Raw genomic sequence first — 21,551 nt, forward strand, 5'->3', positions numbered from 1 at the left:
CCACCGCTGAGGAAAAGACATCGTCATCAGCGAAGCCTTGGAACTAAAATAATAACAACCTGCGTCAGAAAAACTGGCCCTGAGACAAATCCCAGACTGCCTGAATACATCAGAGCACAAATGTGGAAGCTGAACTCCCACTCTCTCTCTCGACAACGTCTACAAAACTACGCCTCTCACCTTCTCTACAGAACTACGCCTCTCACCCTTTCTGCAAAAATATGCCTCTCACCCTTTCTGCAAAACCACGTCTCTCACCCATTCTGTTCAACTCCTTCACAATGACAGATTGGAACCAGTTGAGTTGATTAATTACATTTTATTGTAATTACATTTATGTAAGAAGAAGTAATGCAAACAAAGAAATATGATAATACCGAGTCTTGGGTGTCACAGGGTAGAAGTAAAACACCCCCCAACATAAAATGTGTTACATGAAAAAAAAAATAATAATAATAAAAACACACATGAAATATCACTGGTTATGTTTGGTTGTCTTGCAACCTATGGCACATAGATTTAATAAATTACAAATTACAGCTATAAAAATGTCAAGGTTTGAAGGATGACTTAATTCTTACGCCCTAACAGCTGTCTGGCTAAAATAATATTAATGTGATGAATTGCCGTTCTCATTAAAACTGAGTGTATAATCTATGGTTTGTCACTTATGATAATGAAGTCAACTGTAGAAGAAAATACAGCATGAACACTTGAGCATACATTAAAATAAATTAGCTCTAGATAACAATAAACTTCACCTTTTACAAATAGTACCTGCCTGAGAACCTTCATCCACTAAAGAACATACAGTGTTTACACACCCTTTAAGTCCCAGAAAGGCAAACGCCAAGAACCAGAACAAATATCTCGATCCGTTCGGAGTTACGCACTTCCAGGAAGGTAAATGTCACGGGCTTACTGATTGCTCTCTGACTAACTCCACCGAGACCATCGCCTCGCCCTGTCCTGCGAGCAGCCTGACCCCTCCGAGTCATTCCGAGTCAGTAGCTCTCCTCTGGACAGCGCGGCATTGTTGGAGCGGCGGCGGCAGCGATCGGGGTAACGGAACGAGGGACGAAATAAGTCACGCAGTATTTCGTTTTTTTCCCTCTCTCTCTCTCTCTCTCCCGGGGGGGGTGGGGGTGGGGGGGAGAGGCAGCGGCGGTGGCAGTTCCAGGGACGCTGGGATGTAAAAGAACACGCCGTCAGGGGGGCGTGGTCTTACGGCGGGCGCGGCGCTCAGCCCGCTGCGGACGGCCCGGAGGAGTCTGTGCCGTCGCCCCTGAGGCTGGCTGTGTCCTCGGCAGCCGCGTACCCGTCCGGCGGCGGCTGCTTCCCGCGCTCCCCCCGCTCCTCTTCCACCACCACCTCCTCCTCTTCTTCCTCCTCCTCCTCCTCCTCGGCGATGGCGCAGAGCCGGGCGGCGGGGTGGCGGTCGGCGGCCGGCTGGTAGCGGCACTGCCCGTTCAGCAGCCTCCTGATGGGGGTGAGCGGGGCCACGCCCTCGCCCAGCAGCTGCTGGCGGACGTGGCGGAGGTCGCTCTGGCGCTTGAGCCGCTTGAACTCGCCGAAGGCGGCGGCGGCGGCCTGGCTGAGGCTCAGCGCCAGGGCCCGCGCCTTCTCCGCCCGGGCGACCAGCACGGCGTGGCAGCGCAGCACCACCGCCTTGTTCTTCACCTGGTGCCGGTAGACCCAGGCGAAGATCTTGGGCCGGCGGGCGTCGGCCGCGCAGCAGGTGACGCGGTGCAGGTAGAACAGGTGGCACGGCTTCCTGCGGTCGCCGGAGGCGCCCAGCCGGACGCCCTGCGGCCCCACCGCCAGCTTCATCCGGGCGCCCTTCCCGCCGTAGTCGCTGCGGCTCCAGATCTTGCCCACCGCCTCCTCCGTGCAGCCCTCGCCCTTGCCGCTGAGCGTGACCGCGCTGCCCAGGTACCGCACGGTGTAGACCGGGTCGTCCCGGTTCAGCTCCACCGTCTGCCGCTTGGAGCGGAAGGCCCGGCCCAGACGCTTGAGGGGCCACTCGGGCAGCAGGTCAGGGAAGGAGCGCACCAGGGACCACACGACGGAGCCGTAGGCGCCCCCCGTCCCCATGCCCAAACTCTTGGGCTTGGCTTTGGTCTCCTCTTCCACGAGAACGATCTTTCTCCGTCTCCATGGCAGCATGACTGCGAAGAGGCAGTGAGTGAGTGAGTGAGTGAGTGAGCCGAGTCTGGCTCCCGCTCAGTGAGTATAACGAGAGAGAGGGAGAGCGAGAGAGAGATAGAGAGCGAGAGACAGCGACAGTGAGAGTGAGAGAGACAGTGAGAGAGAGGGAGAGAGTGAGAATGAGAGAGACAGTGAGAGGGAGAGAGAGAGAGAGGAAGAGATTGAGAGTGAGAGAGATCAGTGAGAGAGAGAGAGAGTGAGAGTGTAAGAGTCAGCGAGAGAGAGAGAGAGAGAGAGAGAGAGAGCGAACGACAGGAGCTTCTGTGCCCGAGCAGAGCATCAGAGTGAGAGTGGCGAGTGGGTGCCGGGGACTTGACTGCTCTCGCTCCTCCTCTTTCTACACCTCCTTGTTTTCCTGCATCACACGGCCATTAGCAAGGTGAGGAGCTGCGTTTGCTTAACTTAAATCTGCACGCTCTACTTCTGCCCTCCTCACACACGTTGAGAGGGGAGATTTGTTTTCAGAGAAATTGTGGACACAAGCGAGCCTTTTGACTTGGCCTTTAAGGAAAGTGCTTTATTGGCGATTGAAGTTTCTTTAGCGATTCTTAGACATATTACAATGACTACAACCACAATCACTACTACAACTACTCCTGCTCTGCTGCTGCTACTACTACTACTACTCCTACTACCAATAATAATACAACAACAACAATAATTATAACTTGAAAAAATAATAATGCAATTCTATTTAGCAGATGTCCGTGTCCAAGATTATATAACATGTACAAGATAATCATAAAACATTATCACCATTATACAACACATTAGACATGAACCCTAGACATGAACTAAACATGCAACGCGACTCTGCAAAGAGAAGCAGTCAAAGGGATGTGTATTAACAGTGAAAAGATGTCATTTCCTTTAGAGGGTACAACGCGAGCCTTTCACACAGAAACTGCATCGTTGTCACGTGTAACTGTAATATTGTTCCCTGCGACGTGGATAACCTGGGAGAATTGCTACACCGGTAGTCATGCATCATGCAACCGCCCGCACCTTTTTTTTTTTTTTTCCATTCCTTCGGTTAAATAGCATTTCTTCCTTCTCGGAAAAAAAAAAAAAAAAAACACGTGGCAAAAATAATACTCATTTCTCTTTTTTAAAGCACCTTTCATTTTTTCCTCTCCCCCACAACACTCCCTGCTACAACAAGCAGAAAATACTTAATAGAAAACAGAGTGATTTGTCAACTCCCCTGGAAAGCAAACAGTACATAAACCGCTATGTGTTTATCTCACCTTCATGCACCCTTGGCGGAGTCCACTCGAGCCAATGTAGTAATGGAGCCTTTAGTAAATCAGTCAATTGCTACCGTAAATTACCTGGCACCATAAGTCTTTTTAAGGGCAGGGCTTGGAGTCCTCTCTTCCTTACTTCAGTGCTCTGTTTTAAATCAAACTGTCGGTTCTCATTCCAGAGCTCAGGATCTCTTCCATAACAAACATAAATGCACTTTCCCTTACTGCTGTCTGTTCATATTCTGCAGCTGTGCACACAGCATAATACTACTGTGAACATAATATAACAATCGGATCTGACCACTTGGAAAGGCATTTGTCAGATGTTATATGCTGTGGGTTTGCTGAAGAACATTTTTTTAACTGTGATGTTTTGGTTGCTGTGCTACCACAGCTAGGGTTGCATGCATTATGTTGAAGTGAGGATTTATGAGGGAAAGGTCTGAGTGTGTGTGTATTCACATGTCCATGCGTGTGTGTGTGTGTCTGCGCATGCATGTGTCTGTGTGTGTGCGCGCATGCGCGTGTGTGTGTCCCTTCCGAATGGGGAGATGGGAGTGAAATTGTGATGTTGGATATGGAGGAGGGAATGTGGGGGTGTGAAATTTGTGAGGTGGTATTGTGACCGTGGACCACGATGGTGGGATTTTGATTGCAAACCCGCCACCTTATGTGCAGGGGTAACAGCTATAGCTGAGAACAGAGTCATTAAGCATGGCTGTCCTTTTCTCCTGGAAAGTAATTAATTCCAAACTTCCTGGGTGAAAAAACTGTTAAAGGGCATACTGCTGGACACTAAACGTATAGTCTAATAACAAGAGAAAAATGGTGCCCAAAAGATGTATCTATTATCATCACAAATTCTGAGAAAGGAAGTGCTCTTCCCGTTTGATTTATTTCCTAGTGTGCTCATTGGCAATGCAGAGGATGGCCAAACCAGAGAGACACTGTCTGACCTAAAGATAGTAGTTTTTAAATGGCCACAGTCTGCCTGAAACTCTGCTCTGACCTCACAATGAGTCTACGAGGAAGGAATATGAGCAACATCACCTCTACATTGGCGCACACTGTAGACACGCCTCCAGCTTTTTGACTTTTTGAGACATGTCCACATTCTCTCCGATACAGGCTAATTCACACTTTTTAATACATGGCGCAGCACCTCTTGCACATTGCCACCGGCAGCTTTGGTAGCAGTAACCGTAGAGATAAAAGTATTAATAATAGGCATAAACACTGGGTTGACATGGCAACAGCAGTGATGGTGCCAGTGGTGGTGGCAGGAGTTGGGTTATGGTGTGACGACCTTGTGTTCTGTGCCCCTCTGTTTCCCTGCTGGCGGGGAGCTTTTCTTGTCACTTACAGGTGCGTCGGGTATCGGCAGCGCTCAACCTGATTTGATTGGCAACACCTGTCCTGCCTCTATTTAGAAGACTGTTTGCCGTTCCATTGCGACTCACACGTTTTTCCTCTCCTCCACACAACCGGACGACTGTGGTTGTGCAGTCTGCTTTTTTGTTGTTGCTGTTTTTTTTTTGGCCTATGCAACACCTGCTTGCTGATCTCATGGTGCACACACAAGCAATCAGCCACACTCAATTTGCAGTACACTTCACACCTCGTGTTTGGTAATGTTGGATGTTTGTCAGTGACGTGTTTAATTTCATTGCACTTGTTACTTGCTGTTATCTCGAACTTGTGTTTTCTCCATCTTCTACCGACTGTGGCTGATCACTCGTTACACTAGTCACAATAGCTACCTTCGTAGATGAGTCGGTGGCAGTGGTGGTTGTTATAATGAATTTGGAAGCAGAAACAGTGTTGGTGTTGGTTGTAGAAGTGAAAATGGTGGTATTCATAGTGTAAGTGGTGTCAGTACCACCAGAACTAGTAGGCCTATAACTAATGGTAGTGATGATGGGGACAACAGTGACAGTGCCATTTGTAGTCATAGTCACATAGTCCAATAGTTTAGTACCCTACATTTAGTTATATTAATTCAATTTCATGATTGGAAGATTGATGGAGCATATTTGCTGCTGGCGTCACCCAGATGGCAGGTTGGCCTTAACAAAGACTGATGGCGGCATTATGCACTGATTGATTTCCCCGTTGAGGTATGGATTATAAACGCAGAGTCATAGAGGGAAATTAGGAAATGTCTGAAATAGGATTAACGAACCTCAGCGTTCCAATTCCGTTTTTTTTTTTTTTTTTTGTCAGTGATTCCATTATTTATTTAACACGCATTTTGTGCCGTACGTGGGACAGTCCTATCTCAGAATGAACCGGAAACCCGAATGTAAACACGACGTGTCCATACTGCAGAACGTGTGTTGCCTAATATTTTCTTCATATTGATTTCAGCGACCACTGAAGACATGCTATACCACCACGTCAGTATAAGGGGGAAAACCCGCACTTTGCTTCTGAAGGATATGGACAAAGCATTTTGTAGTTAAGACTGTATCTGGGCCTGGGCCAGCAAACTGTACCTTTTCTCTTTGTACGCTTTACCCTTGCTTCAGCTCTCAGCTCAGTCGTTGCATTGGCGGCCTCCCCAAGTTAATTTATTATTGTCTTGTCTCATCGCCAATGCGCTGGATCCGCGCGCGGTACAGGACTCTGCTCAGGCATTACAGTTACCATTATCTAAATCTAAACTTGATAATGCTCTATATTCTCTTTTTCTCCCTTTGTTTTGCACTTGAATCATTTTCAGCACTTCTTGTGTGTTTGTCGTTCGTATCTCAGAGATATGGATTCACTTTGCTCCATTTTCATTGCGCATCAGCGCTTATCCAGCGTAAACACGAAACGAGGCGAGGAAGTGAAGGTCAGTTTAATATACTACTGAGTCTTGGTTTTACGTGGGGTGACGAGGTGACGGCCACTGTGAAAATAACACGCCAGGAAAATAGCAATTTCCAGTTTCCAACACAACTCAGAGAACGTTATTACTTTAAAAAACAATATGTATCACTAACTGTGTGGAGGACGTGTTGCGTAAGGAATGTACTAAAAATATAATTCCTTGTCATTATTGGCCCAAAACATGAACTGTCCATGTAATTATAGTGTTGTAGTTTTGCTGTGTCATCCTATGTCTTTTAAAAGATAAATATGATATAAAAATAAACTTTCCGCTGTAGCACTTTTGTTGTACCTTCTTTTAATATTTATGTTATGTAAAGTACCAGGTTTATGAAAAGCACCTAAAGCTGGGAAACTGCCTTATATTGATTCCTTATTGATGCCTTATTTTTTAAGTCATATTTTTGTAAACCCAAAGGGAAATATTATAAAATGACAATAACTGACAGCTATACAAATGTTAAAAAAGCATCCTACAGTAGTTCGCTTCCCACCCCCCCAAGAATTTAGCCTTCTTTCAGAAAAACAACAACATTTTATAATCCTGTAAACCCAAATTGATTCATTACAGTATACAGTAATTATAATATCTGACAACTGTACAAATGCAAACAAAAACGAATAAATAAAAAGCATCCTACAGTAGTCCACAGTTTGGCACTTCATCCTTGGACATGTGATACCTCATTCTTGGACGTGTGTCCCAAGTAATGATTTGCTGTACTCATGCAACAAATGACCCGGAATCCTTGTTTTCACCCTTCAGATAAGTGACCCTCAATTTGCAAATGGCTGACAACTGATCCAACTGACAGTTGTAACCCAATTCCTGTGTCCACTTCACATACTGGGTCATTTCACGTGGAATAAATTGGGCAGTGAACCACAGACAAGGCTGTGTACGGTCCTCCTCTCTTTTTCACCTTGTGGGACACCATGTAATACCAGTCTGGTGCCAGATGTGCAAAAACAACTGAGCTCGTGGCTGGGGAATTAACCAGATATTACAAGTATGACAAAATCCATTAAAACAAATGAGGTGTTCGTACATAAGTTAGCACTCAGTTCATTTTGTTCCTGAGAGTTTGAGCACATACACTATGATTTATCTGTCTGGCTGAAGCCCATTATAAGTAAAATCAACATTATGCGGACCTCACAAATGATCGTTAAAAGGAATATATTCAATTTTAAAACTATTTCTAATGAATTCTGTCAAATGAATCTCTATCTTTATGATCGTATTTAATACTTTATTCAGTATATAATACAAAAAAAATACTAATACTGGTTCATTATAACTATAAAAGTGACTGATTCTGAACTTGCAGCATTGAGTTATTATATTCAGCTCCTACTGGTTCATCACACCATCTTCCCTTGCCACAAAACTGGAATTTACAGTTGCACTTGGGTTAAGACCAGGTTAAAACTTGTGTTAAGTTCCGGCACATCCAAATGCTGCCATCTTCTGGAAAAGGAAATGCGAGTACGTCACATTTACAAGATAGACTTTTATTTTTACTCACATGCTGCTGTTGACACCGGAAGTAGAATTATATCCTGTTCGCTGGGTAGTTTGATAATGAGCAAGTAACGAATGTAAAGTTGCATTGAAACTTGTGTGTTAATTTTTTTTTTGAATTATTCTTTGATCCCAAAAATAATCGGGAATATCAAGAGTAAACATTTCATACCCGACTACTGTCTAGTTGTCGTTAGCAAGCTAGCTAATGTTAAGTAGCTAGCAAACCATAATCACACAAGTTCAAACGGGGCAATTTACTGTAGCTAGCTAGCTGGTAGCGTTAACAAAATAGCAGCTAGGCGTAGGTCTCGCCAGCAGCTATATATGTTTATTACATTGCCCTGTGTCTTGCTAGGTAATTCAGGTAACTAGCTATATTAATAAGAATTAACCGGCGATTCACCTCCAGAGTGGGTAAGTTTCACATTCCATAGCTAGCTGTCTGTCCAGGCTTTTATTTATTTATATATATATTATATATATATATATATATATATATATATTATTATTTTTTTACATGTACCACAGCTAGCACAACTAACTTATGTAGCACTGGCAAGCTAATCGTATAACGTAAAACCATATCGTTTCAAGTGTCAGAGTTATACTTGGGGCGTGGCATTGTCTTGTAGGTGATATGTTTACGGAGGTAAATAGCCAAACAGCCCTTCCACTAATGCTTGTCTACTGTGCTAGTTGAGTAAATGGCTAACTAGCTAGTTGGCAAGGTCAAAGTAGCTGTGGTCGGTACGATATCATTGCCTACTGTACTTCTGTAAATAATCTAGTTAGCAGTTGGTTGTCATACTTATGTTTGACCAGCATAAGGAGCAATTTTACTTAAGGTATTACAATAGCTATCATAGATCCTACGAGATAATATAAAAAAGAGGACAATGGCATACACTTAACTGAAGTTCACTGTTTCTAATTAGGAGGGCAGTTTCCATGACTGGGCGCTACAATTGATCAAATGTAAACTTCAATTTAAAGGCTTGTAGGCGCTGGTGGGTATTAGGCTATTTCACCGGACCGGGTCATTTAAGGTTATTTTTCCGATGATACCTCTTATTCAAGTTAACCCGCAGTAAGCATATTTTTTTTTGGGGGGGGGGGGGGGGGTTACCACTTTTTCCATAAAAAAGTGAGTGACCTTTGAAGACTCAGTTGTATGTGGTTTCGTACTTAATATGGATATTATAACCGACACTGCCTGTTCAACTACGTGATTAGAATGTTGTTAATGGAACATTCTAATGTAGATGTCACAACCACCACTAGAGATCAAAGGCAAGGGAGTTCTAGAACACTGACTGGCTGATTTTGAAAGAAAAAAAAAAAACTACTCTTAAAAAGTTAAGATTGGAACATCTGACAGTTTTGATTCCCCCCCCCTCCAGATCAGGTGCAGTCATCCACAGGATGGATAACAGTGGCAAGCCGTCAACAGCACAAGTTGTGCTCCTGGCAACCAGCTCAGCTTTAACTGCAGTTTTTTATGCAATATACAGGAGGAAATCAGCCACTGCAACCAGGTTAAAGGTAAAATATATACCATTCATACATGCTTTTGAGATAAGAGCATGGAAACACTTTACAGTAGTAAGGGAGTGTTTAGACTGGTGTTATTTCTGTTTGCACTGTAATTTAAAGTTCTGAATCAAAATTTTCAGCAACTTCAGTGGCAATGGGAATTCAAGGCTTTGTAAATGGTAAACTAAGTGGATCTATCATGTGCTGTCAATGACTCAGCAATTTAAAACTCTTAATATCTACTATTGAAAAACCGTACTATTTCGGTTGAAAATTACCAGCTGAAGGGCAATACATGGTTTGTTGGCACATAATTCATGAAGCTTCACTCGATTTTTACAATAGTTCATTAGAATCCACTAAGAATGATTTTATTTAATTTTTTAAGAACTTCATTTACTCTTTCCCTGAACTATTTCTATTTATTTTGTTGCATTTTTTAACGTGTGTTACAGGAAGCCAGAAAAATCGCAATTGATCAGGATCTTAAAAGTGTGCTGATGGAATCACCAGGACACTGTATCCCATACGCAGTAATTGAAGGTGGGGTTGTGGGGTCCATTTACCTGTTTTTTGGGCTGAGGCTTTAAAGTGTCAATTCAAAATGTACTGGGTTTCATAATTGTCTCGGGATAACACTTATTTACGGACTGACTGCAGGTTTTTTGTTAACTGACAGACCAGTTTCATTTCATGTGATTCACCTTTTCTACACAAAATTTGTCCATAGGGGTTGTGAGATCTGTGAAAGATTCTCTGAATAGTCAGTTTGTGGACAACTGTAAAGGGGTCATTGAAAGACTGACCCTCCGGGAACAGAAGATGGTGTGGAATCGCACTACTCATATCTGGTTAGTATATTTCTCTTTGGCCAGCACACTAGAGCAAAGCAGACACGTGGCTTTCTCAAACGTTGAAATGTAGAACACCTAAAAAATCTCTTTCAGTCCAACTGTCTCCCCTGTTTTGTATATATGTTGAGGAATAACAAAAAAAAAAAAGCCTACCTCCTAGAATAGTTTGGAATTTAAGAACTGCTCAAAAATTGCAGTAACTGAAAAGAATTTTGTTGATGATTTAATTTGCCAAGCAATAATAAGTAGAAAGAATGCTTGTATATTTTTAGGTGTGTGTTGTCTGTACGTTGTCAACATCGTTCCATTAACTATGGCTAGTTTATGGACAACCACAATAACTATAGCTAACAGCATGTGCCCCTCCCGCTTCTTCCCCTCCCATCAGGAACGACTGCGAGAAGATAATCCACCAGCGCACGAACACGGTGCCTTTCGACTTGGCCTCGCACGACGAGGGCGTGGCCACCGCCGTGCGGGTCGTCCGGCCGCTGGACGCGGCCGAGCTGGACCTGGAGACCACCTACGAGAACTTCCACCCGGTGGCGCAGTCCCTCACCGACGTCATCGGGCACTTCATCAGCGGCGAGCGGCCCAAGGGCGTCAAGGAGACGGAGGAGATGCTGAGGCTGGGGGCCGACGTGACGGGGGTGGGCGAGCTGGTGCTGGACGGCGGCCTGGCGCGGCTGCAGCCGCCTCGGCAGGGCCTGCCGTACTTCCTCAGCACGCTGGACCACGACGCGCTGGTGCGCCGGCAGCAGGCCCGCGTGCGGCTCTGGCGGCTGCTGACGGCGGCGTTCGGCGCGGCCGCCTGCGTGGCGCTCTTCCTGGTGCTGCGGCGGCGGTACGCGCGCTACCGCGAGCGGCGGCGGCTGCGCGCCGAGCGGGACGAGTTCCGGGCGCGGCAGCGGGAGAGGCTGCGCGAGCTGAGGCCCGGCGAGGAGGACGAGGAGGACGCGGTCTCGCCCAGCGCCTGCGTGGTCTGCCTCGGCCGCGAGCGCTCCTGCGTCTTCCTGGAGTGCGGCCACGTCTGCGCCTGCGACGAGTGCCACCGCGCCCTGCCCGAGCCCAAAAAGTGCCCGCTCTGCCGGGGCCCCATCGAGCGAGTCGTCCCGCTCTACAACAGCTAGCGGAGAGCGAGGGGGGGGTGGCGGCGGCGAGGGCGGGCTTACAAAGCAGGATTATGGAGTTAGCTGGATAACTGTGCCGAGTCAAACCCGGAACAGCTCTTTTTTTTTTCTTTTACTTCAGTCCGTGTTCCGGATTGGGGGAGGGTTTCCGGGTTTTACTCAGTGCAGTTATCCAGCTAACTCAGTAATCCTGTTTCGTGAAACAGGGCCCAGGTGTCCCCTTCAACACCTTTCTTTTCCGATGGGAACACTGTTTTCGGGATAGGGCTGAGACTCAAAGCCGGGTTTCTCTTATGCCACTTATTGGGAAGACGTTAAATGCCACAGACACTTACTGGAAAGGTGTTAATCTGCTACTGATTTGGTTGCGTGGAGCAGACGTAGTCTGTACTGTTGGGGGAGGGGCATTCGCAGTGCATTTGTCAGATGAAATTATTCCTGTTTGAAGTGGCATTCAAATCATGGAAGACTGTTTACGTTCTGTTGGAAAGGTTTCTGAAATAAATATACCAAAACGAAAGGCTTGATGGCACTGAAAGGACAGCGTTTTGTGTGGAACATGTTCAGTGTAGGTCTGTGAGGATGTGGAATGTGTTTTTGGAGTCATTGCTGTTGTAAAGAAATCACATTTCAGTGATGCCACTAGTAAATGGAGGGCTGAAGGTCATTTAGACGCACGTGGAATGCTAATCAATACTTGCAAAAGTGTTAATTATGCTCACATTTTTCATGTTACACTGCACAAAACACAATGTACTCATCTGTCCACACTATTGCAACAGCCTTGGTGGTGTTTTCAACATCACTGTGGAGCAATATTGTCTTGTGGGTTTTACATATCCATGGAGATTAAATTGTTTTTGTCAAATGTATGGTTAATTCAATAAGGCAACATTTGGTGCTTGAGTAATGACCTTGTGGTTTCTAAGGGTTCTAATAAAGGTTCTCCTGGGTATTTTTGTCTGAAGGAACTGATCTTGAACTCAGATCTGACTAGTTAATGAGACGGTGGCAAAGTTTATTTTGAACTTTAAAACTAATTTATCGACGGGGTCAATATTATAACTTAGTTAACCGAAGTCCATACCGTTACTTTTACATGTCTTTATACTAACCGGAAAGCTTAAAGTAGTACCTGCTTTCACCAGGAGAGGGAAGCAACAGCACATGAATTCACAGAATTTCCGTTCTTTTTTTTATAACAGCGACGTATCTGATGCTGATGCAGGGAGTGGAAAACGAAATGTAAATATTTTGTGTGCTTCACAGTCAAGAAGTGTGCGTCATTTTACATTAGTCGAATTCTAAAGCTTGGAGGAGATTTTTTTAAACTCAATGTTTTATTTAAACCATTCGGTTTGGTGTGGCTTCATAATGTATGCATTAATTTATTTACTTTGAAAAAAAGCGTCGTAGAATATAATGCGAATTGCCTTTCTAACTGAAACTACAGCCAACAGTAGTGTCACGAATCTCTGATCACGACACGATGAGCTATGGCAGATGCTAAACTACTTTGGAAAAACCCGAACCGCATTATTTAATGTCAGGAAACCCCACTTATTTCAGGTGTTAAATATCACTAAAATCAGCGGATTTTTTTTGTTCAGTAATAACTTGCTATTACACATATTTCCAGTAAGCCTGGTCTCTGTAAAATTAGCCCATTGAACTTGGGCTCGCCAGGGCAAAAAATCCAACGCAACAGAGTACAGGAAACGTTTACAGTGCTGTGCGTCGCTACTTTGCATACAGTAGCCTATTGCGCCTGTAGCCTACTGCACCTGCTAACACGCACGTGCCTCATTTGTCACGTTGTCTCTCTAACTTTCGATTTGCACGCGTCTGTAGAACTGAAGAAGCCTTCGAATTATTATTCATCTGGGATTTAAAAAATTAATAAATAAATAACGTAGGGCCAAACAAAGTATTCATAGCATCGTTTTTTTTTACTGGCTATGTAAAGAGACTGTGATGCTTCTGGGGCTAACGCCTTCTTGACAGAGACTGCAAGTAATCAACGCCGAACGGTGGAAATTGGGAAGAGTTGTACCGGCTACAGGAGGAAAATTCAGGTTCGGTGACGTGTTTTCTCTACCGAGTCTCCCAGGGATCCGTGCTTTGCATCGCTCGCCAATTTGCATTTCTCCCCACATCAGCTTTTCCGTGCGACTTTCCAAACGTCCGAACCAGCGCATACCTACGCAACTGTATGCCTCCCGATCATAAACGTTGTTTCTCACCGAAACGATAGAAAACTTTGAATGATGTGACTTTGGTCAGCGTGAACACCTTGCGTTTCACTTCTCGGGCATCCACTACGATACGTGTGAGCGGAAAGGGTAACCAGAAACGATAGCGTGTCAGCGTCGCAGTTTGCCGATTGCTGTTTTCATATTTTTCATCGCGTGTTCCCTTTTGATTTTGTATCGACCGCTGTCGATTGTTGTCTGGTGGGGGAGACATCATGTCGGAAGTGTTGCCTTACAATGAGGAGAAAATTACTCACTACGGCGACGATGGAGACGTGGGGCAAATTTCCTTCACCTGTCGCCTGCAGGATACCAATAACTTCTTCAGTGGTTCTCAAAACAAAAGACCCCCGAAACTTGGACAGATTGGGAGAAGCAAACGAGGTAAGATTTTGTTTAATGCCTAATAGGCTACTCGCGTTGTAGGCTAGTAACCTGTGTGCATCAAGCATGTCGAATGCAGTATGCTATGATTTAGCAGAACTTCTAAAATACATCGCCAGCTGTTTGTGAATAAAACAAAATAGGCTAGAATTTTGAATAGGAACAGGGTTATACTGTTTGATTAATAGGCTTTATAACCAAAGACAATCTTGAGAAAATAGGCGAAATACACCAGCGTGACATTTGACGTAGCCTATTGGGAGAAATTAAGTTGTTTTACAGTCGCATTTCTGCCACTACATTTTTGAAATTCTCCCTGAATGGCGTATTACTGCACCTTTATTGATGAATAATACTACTGTTGAAGGCAAGCATTTTTAGTCATTGTCATATTGCAAAAATGATTTGTTAATCGCTTAATTTGTAACTTAAGATCCATCGTCCTCTTTACCATGGTAATTTTCGTTACTTTCGCTTTCTTCGTGTGTCAATGATGTTATATTTGATGAAATCATAGCTACGACATGAAGTGACCATCGCCTTTTTTTTCTTGTTTTCTTTTTTTTTCTACAGTTGTCATTGAAGACGACAGAATCGACGACGTGTTGAAAAATGGAACAGAAAAAACAACCACAGGTGTTTAAACCACCGAGTGACATTGTGTAAGAAGCAGGGTGTCCCCTCATTAATCAGAAAGCACTTTGAAACTCCCAACTTAGCCTATTAGGCTGCAGTCCACGATGCAGTCGGCGAACGGCATCCCAGTGCGGACGAGCGAACGGGAAAAAAAGCCGAATGAACCGTGGCGAGTGCCGGGCATTTTCTTTTTCGCGGCTTGTAATGAAAACCTGTCGGTGATGTAATGTCGTATAATATGTATATTGTATGACTTTAGGTCACCGTATTTTGCAGGCAGCAACGGAGTTGTTCCCCGGTGTAGGTGAACTCACAATGGCCAGGTTGGTGAGGGCGGAGCCGGAAAAATAATATACGTCTAAGCACACTATATAATCTTCAACCCTTTGTATTTTTACATTAATATTTTATTTTTTATTTTTGCTGTACCTGGCCTAGGCTGAACCTTTGTTTACTATTCCCCTCCTGCAAAGTAATTATTATTTTTGCGCAGAATGGCGGTAAAATGCTGTTTTGATTGTTGTTCATCTGTACAAATACATAATTTATCAACTCTTTGGGTACATTTTTGCAGTGTTGAAAGAATGAACAACATGTTTTATACGGATTGACAAAACGAAGGTGATATTTTTTAATTCAGAATTTTTGATGTTGCTCTACTGATCTTCTTGTCATTGCTAAAATGGCCTGCTTATTGTCCATTTTTATATACTACATAGCCATTTCTACAATAACTAGCCTAAGTCTCATATAGTTAAATGTGTTAAAGGTGATGGTCATTATACTTTATAGTTAAAGTTGATGATCGTTACACTTTTTGTTAAAGGTAATGGTCATTACACTATAGATTAAATCTAAGTATATTGTATTGTACATAATCACAACTGTGCCAAATATACCTTGAAAGATGCCAGCCAACCTGTTATTTTGTGCTCTAAATGTAAAGTTTTGCTATTTTGGCTGCCATGTTTATGTTACAGAGTTCTAAATGGTGAAATGCTCTTGCATGAAATGGGGTAATGCCTTTGTGGCAAAAAAAAAAAAAAAAAAAAACTTGCATACTATCAAACATCTTGTTTGTAACTTTGAATGACAGACCTCACAAACTTTCTTAACTGAATATTGTATATGTTGCACCTCTTATCCACTGAACAGGGCTATTTCTGCAATCTATAATAAATGAAAAAGTGAAATGAAACTAAATGGATAAACTGTGGTCTGCTTTCTCATGTTCTTATTCCCCGAACACTTTCTTTTTTTTGTTGGCGTGTTGTGTGAAATGCTCTCTGACTACGCTGAAATTATCAAGAAAATTCAACCCTTGAGACGTGGGTGTGCGTTGGTGTGTAACCACCAAGGGGCAAATATGCCTCCCGAGGAGAGAATAGCAACATTTAGTATAAAAGATTAACCGGTATAAAGACTGGTATAAAATATACAAAATACATTCATGTAATATATACAAAAGATTAAATAATAAAGAAAAAAAAAATGCCGAATGAGATAGTCTTCTAGTCTGGACACACAGTCAAACTGTATGGAGGTGTGATGAGCAAAGGGGACCGGCGTTATTTAGATCTGGGGACACAGGCATGGTACATACCCTCACTGTTAGATCACTGCTTTATTGCGGCACTGTGAGTGCATTCAACCCCACATTGCATCCAAGGGCAGTGTTCAGTGCTCAGTGATGGTCAGTATGTCTGAAGCAGTGGAACTGAACTGAAAGGTCACAGGTTCGATTCCCAGGTAGGACACTGCCGTTGTACCCTTGAGCAAGGCACTCAACCTGCATTGCTTCGGTATACGTCCGGCTGTATAAATGGACGCAATGTAAATGCTATGTAATGGTTGTGTAAGTTGCTCTGGATAAGAGCGTCTGCTAAATGCCTGTAATGTAATGAAGCAAAGGTAAATGATAAAAACGTAACGTTTTAGAAACATACAGTTCACTGAGTAATGACCTGAAGGGGAAACCATTCCCAGTGACCTGATTTTTGAGCACCACAGGCACACACATTTCATCCAGCCAACTGTATTTTCTGCGGTTTGGAAAAAAGTGGTCTGATAACTTTCCCACTTTTAAACACTTATTTCAACTGACTGTTCAGCCATGTCTGCAAAACTCTCTGTATGCATTTTCTCTATGCAGTACAATATCCACGATGGATGATATAGTCTAGTCATTGGAACACAATCATGTAAACTAAAACATACTTCTTGTTAGCAATCATGCATATAGAAAGACAATGCTACTGTAATCAATTTCTTATTAGTTTGCAGGTAGTATTACTCAAATGTACCAATACTTAGCTTGATATATACATTTTTAAAAAACCCAGATTTGTGCCATATTACACCAGGGGTGGATAACTCTATCCCCCGAGGTTGGTCTGCATGCTGGTTTTTGTTCCAACCAGTTACTTTTGTTCCAAACTACACCAGTTTACCCCTGTGCCTGAGCGCAGCAAAATCTTTAAGATACACTGTCAGTCTGCAGCTGTTGCTGGATGTCAGATCAAGATGCCAGATCAAGATATCCATCCATCCATTATCTATACCCGCTTATCTTGAGCAGGGTCATGGGGGGTGCCTATCCCAGCATGCATTGGGTGAGAGGCAGGAATACACCCTGGGTAGGCCGCCAATCTATCGCAGAGCACACACACACCATTCACTCACGCACTCATACCTATGGGCAATTTAGTGTGTCCAATTAGCTTAGCGCTGTGAGGCGACAGCGCTACCCACTGCACCACCATGCCGCCCAGATAAAGATATGGTCGAGCTAATTAAATAAGACGTTGGCACAAAATCCTGAAATGGGTCGGCCCTTATTGTGCACCCCTGCATTACACCGACCATAAAGAAAAAACAGGTAATTTCTCTCATGCATGGAAACCAAAAATGTTCTTTCAGTAGCGAGCCATTGCATGACTTTGAGATAGCAAAACAGGATAAATAATATGTAAACTTGAGGAGGATGTTTGAAACTGTCTTGGCACCTCTATTGCACAACTTTCTCTGACTCATTTTTCTGATGAACCCTACCACTGCCTCCTCCTCACTGGCTCTCTCTTACATTGTTTACTTTCATAAGACATTTAATACAATGTTTGTTCATTTATTTTTAGTACTATTTAAAAGAAATGCATGACAGACCAGTGTGATCTCAAGTGTGCCATCCATGTCATCCATCCATCCATCCGTTATATACCCATTCTATACCCGCTTATCCTGGGCATGGTTGCGGGGAGGTGCTGGAGCCTATCCCAGCGTGCATTGGGACAGCCCGCCAATCTATCGCAGGGCACACACACCATTCACTCACACGTTCATACCTATGGACAATTTAGAGTCTCCAATTCGTTTTCCTGCACTGTAGGTTGGACTGTGGGAGGAAACCGGAGTTACCCGGAGGAGACCCACACAGACACAGGGAGAACACAAAAGACTTCGCAGAGAAGGGCCCAAGCTACCCACTGCTATTCAGTAGAATAAAATCTTCCCACCATGGGCATACAAGGAGTTTTATTGAGACATGCTGAACATTGCATTAGAGATATTTGATGCATTTGATCTTGGGCATTTATTCCACATGTACTTGCTCCAGAAGCAAAATAGCCCACAGAAACGGGTCAATAAATATGTGAAATGAGTTTGCTAGCCTTCTGAAACAAATTTGCACCCTTTTAGACTCAATTTCCAAAATACATATTTTTTCAGTTGCCATTTTACTGCAGTATTTTGATCTCTCTTTTGGGCAGAATCGTTACATTAGAAGTAGGGTTATTGCAAAACAGAGTCCTCGTTATCATGTTAGTATTCTAGAATTGCATTTTATTTGAAGTTCGGAGAAACTGACAGTTAACTCACAGACCCACACACTACTGGAGGTGACATGCCAGCACTCACACAAACCAAGTGTTATTTTGGCAGTACACATGTTAATTTTTTCTTCTCAATTTGTCACTTCAGTTGGCTTTTAGAAAGCAAAAAATCAAGAGAACGGGTTACTTTCTCATTAAATTATCATGTTCCCTGATATGTATATTGCTTCATTGGAAATCATCTTACATGTGAAATTCATGTTGGGCAAAATAATACTACTACTACTGTTACTGCTGCTGCTGCTATTACTACTATTAGTAACTACTACTAGTATCTACTACTACCACTGCTACTAAATCATCTTGACAGTGTCTTCAACTTCAAAATGTATTCATGTGCAGGATTTTTAAAATATTTAGCTCGCACCAAGTCACACATTGGCATCTGCACATTTCATAATATTTTCTCCTCATTATGGCTTATCTGTCAGGCCTTACTCAGTGTAGGAATCTTGCAATATTATATATCCACCTTAAAACATGTAGATTCCTTTCTGAACAAGTGAAAACCAATGCTGCCTGACCTCCCGTAGGAAAACGCAGGTTCAGTGAGTACAAGGGTAAAGCAAGCCTTTTTTCCTTCTGGACACATATCCAGGACCACTAGCTTCACTTAGCCTACATTTACTGATTTAAACACTAGCGTGTTTTTTGTTGTTGTTGTTTTTGGAGCCATTCATCCATGAGCGAGAAGTACAAACCCAGCGGTTAGGAGCGTTGTAGCCCGAGGATTACAGGATCTCACGTTCTCCGTTTCCACGACCTGCGCTTTTGTACAACAAATAAGCACCTTTCACAGCCTTGTCCAGAGGCGGCTTTCAGCGAAGGCTCGCGCGAGCGTCTAGGATGAGCACCTAATGAAGCACGAGGAGCGTAACAGCCGTATGCTCGCAGGTAACATTTATTTCAGGTTTAAAAGCCGCACGAACGCCAGTTGGACAGCCTTGGTGTTTTTTCTTATCATTTTCAGACCTCTTCCTAGCGCGCCCTTTCTGTTAAAAGGCAATTTACAAGGCGTCTCCCCGATAAAACGTTTCACGGATGGCATTCTCGTGAGAGCGTTCGTCTGTACAGCAGGACTGGGGCATGGAAGACCTATACTTTAACATATTCATTCACGGCAATTCAGCTCGCATTTCCACCCTTACTTGACTTGTAGCATTGGCTGCGTGCCACATGACAGTGGTTATAAAGGTAGCGTTCTAGAATCCAAGTCTGCTCAAATGACAGTTAATCACGGGAAATCGGTTTGCACCCCCTCCCTCTTTCCCTCACAGCATCAACTAACACAACAAATGAACCAAATACCAAAACAATGCTTCCCCCCTCCCCCTAACAGGCCTGTTTCTCTTCGGCATGAAGCCTCGTTCACCAGGCTCATACACCTACTGAGGAAAAAGAAGCAGGCTTTTAAAACCTCGGGCTGATTAGTTAATGCAGCTCAGGTGCGTGTGCTCACTTAAGCGGTGGGCGTGGCCTCACACTGCCTCTACTCCCCCTCTCGCACACTGAGCCCTTCACGGTGTATTTGAATATGCAAATCTGAACTGGATTCAATACAAAATGTCGATGTCTTTTTCAGACAAAGTACAATAGATTTACTTTCTGTAATACCACAAAAGTTGGGCTGAATAGGTGTTTTTTTTTGGATTAAAAGAGGATATATAAAAGAGGATGAGGAACCTTATTTGAACCAGTGACTAATTGCTCTTTGCTATTTTAAAAGGGTGTGTTTTGAAACTGCTGACTCGCGTCCACTTTGTTTTGGTACACGGGTCAACTCCATCTTGACTGAGGCAAATGACTCATGAAATGGATCCACACATCCATCTTTCCTACTGAATCACCCTCAAAGAGGAAAACACCGCTCAGCGAGGAAGCCCTCGACTTCCTATTTCTCTGACACCAATTAGCTGCCCTAAAATGTGCACAGGCACCAGCAGCAAAGCGTGTCGGGTCAGACAAACCTGACATTTCCAGCAGCACCTGTGCATCAGTGTTTGATGATGTCATGTCGATGTCTTGCCATCAGCATATTGTGCAAGACGGGCAAGCAGCGCGCTTAAAATCAACGTGACGCACGAAACTGTGAATAACGCCCGGGAGAGTTGATGAATTAAAGATCATCTTGCGAAAAACTGAGCACACCGGACCCCGGCATTAATTCGTCCTCGCCGCCGAGCTCTACAAACATGAAAGTGTTGCCTGGGTTTAGCTGCCATGGCAACGGTTGCACCTCTGCCTGATCCGAGCGAAAATCCATCCTGGAGCTCCTCTCGAAAAACCTCTTGACACAAACAGACTCACCATCAAAGCGATGCGCTCAATTTGTTCGTCATTGTAATGTATCACTTACGGGGACCGTGTTTTTACTCTCTGAGCTCTGAATCTTGATGTACAGTCACCGGCTTCTTTACTCTTATCCTGAGGCAGAAAGGCCTGCGATTGGATGTTTTGCATTTATTTGCTGGAGAAACATTTGGGAAACAAAGGAAATGCTCACCCACACGTGTGTTATGAAAACCCTAGAAAAAACACGCACAAATACCGTATCATAAAAAAGGCAATGAAGTGTTTTTCATGTCCCCCTCCCCCGTTTTTAATGATTCCCTAGTTCTTGCTTCATAGTTTCCATAAAAAACTTCAAAAAAAAAAAAAAAAAAAATGAATTACTGTGTATTACTCAGGGATCGGTGGCCACAAAGATATACTGGAAAAGATATATTTCTTCTGCAAGTCAGTACAAATAAATGCGTTTTACTCTCCACATGAATCATGATGGCTTTTTGTCTCTTGAAAAAAATGGCCTCAGTATCATTAAAAAAATGATACTGTCATTGTATCAAGTCTTTCAACCCTATTCAAAGCCTCAGTACAACAAAGCTTTAATCCAGGATCACGTTTTAGGAGGATAGTTTGTTGTACAGTGTATAAGAAACGTGAGAAATAAATTCTTCACCATGACCACACAGCAATAAATTCAACCCCTTTAAAGCACTAAAGACACTATTTTCA

The 21,551-nt window shown here is 43.6% G+C and overlaps 3 protein-coding genes across 3 annotated transcripts; 2 read left to right on the plus strand and 1 right to left on the minus strand.

The window, feature by feature from the left end:
• Positions 1-299: 299 nt before the first annotated feature.
• Positions 300-2,506, minus strand: LOC135238180 (protein FAM43B-like). The gene has a single exon (XM_064305894.1). It carries the CDS (start codon positions 2,164-2,166, stop codon positions 1,243-1,245), a length of 924 nt encoding a protein of 307 aa, XP_064161964.1. The 5' UTR covers positions 2,167-2,506; the 3' UTR covers positions 300-1,242.
• A 5,346-nt stretch (positions 2,507-7,852) lies between these two features.
• mul1 (mitochondrial E3 ubiquitin protein ligase 1) lies at positions 7,853-12,329 on the plus strand. Its single transcript, XM_064305088.1, has 5 exons — positions 7,853-8,271; positions 9,258-9,399; positions 9,846-9,933; positions 10,121-10,241; positions 10,633-12,329. The coding sequence occupies exons 2-5, from the start codon at positions 9,280-9,282 to the stop codon at positions 11,372-11,374; spliced, it is 1,071 nt and encodes a 356-aa protein (XP_064161158.1). The 5' UTR covers positions 7,853-8,271; positions 9,258-9,279; the 3' UTR covers positions 11,375-12,329.
• A 405-nt stretch (positions 12,330-12,734) lies between these two features.
• Positions 12,735-15,862, plus strand: LOC135237714 (calcium/calmodulin-dependent protein kinase II inhibitor 2-like). The gene is made up of 2 exons (XM_064305089.1): positions 12,735-14,010; positions 14,584-15,862. The coding sequence occupies exons 1-2, from the start codon at positions 13,842-13,844 to the stop codon at positions 14,652-14,654; spliced, it is 240 nt and encodes a 79-aa protein (XP_064161159.1). The 5' UTR covers positions 12,735-13,841; the 3' UTR covers positions 14,655-15,862.
• The last annotated feature ends 5,689 nt before the right edge of the window (positions 15,863-21,551 follow it).

The sequence above is a fragment of the Anguilla rostrata genome, chromosome 13, assembly GCF_018555375.3.
Source record: "Anguilla rostrata isolate EN2019 chromosome 13, ASM1855537v3, whole genome shotgun sequence".
Classification (NCBI taxonomy): Eukaryota; Metazoa; Chordata; class Actinopteri; order Anguilliformes; family Anguillidae; genus Anguilla; species Anguilla rostrata.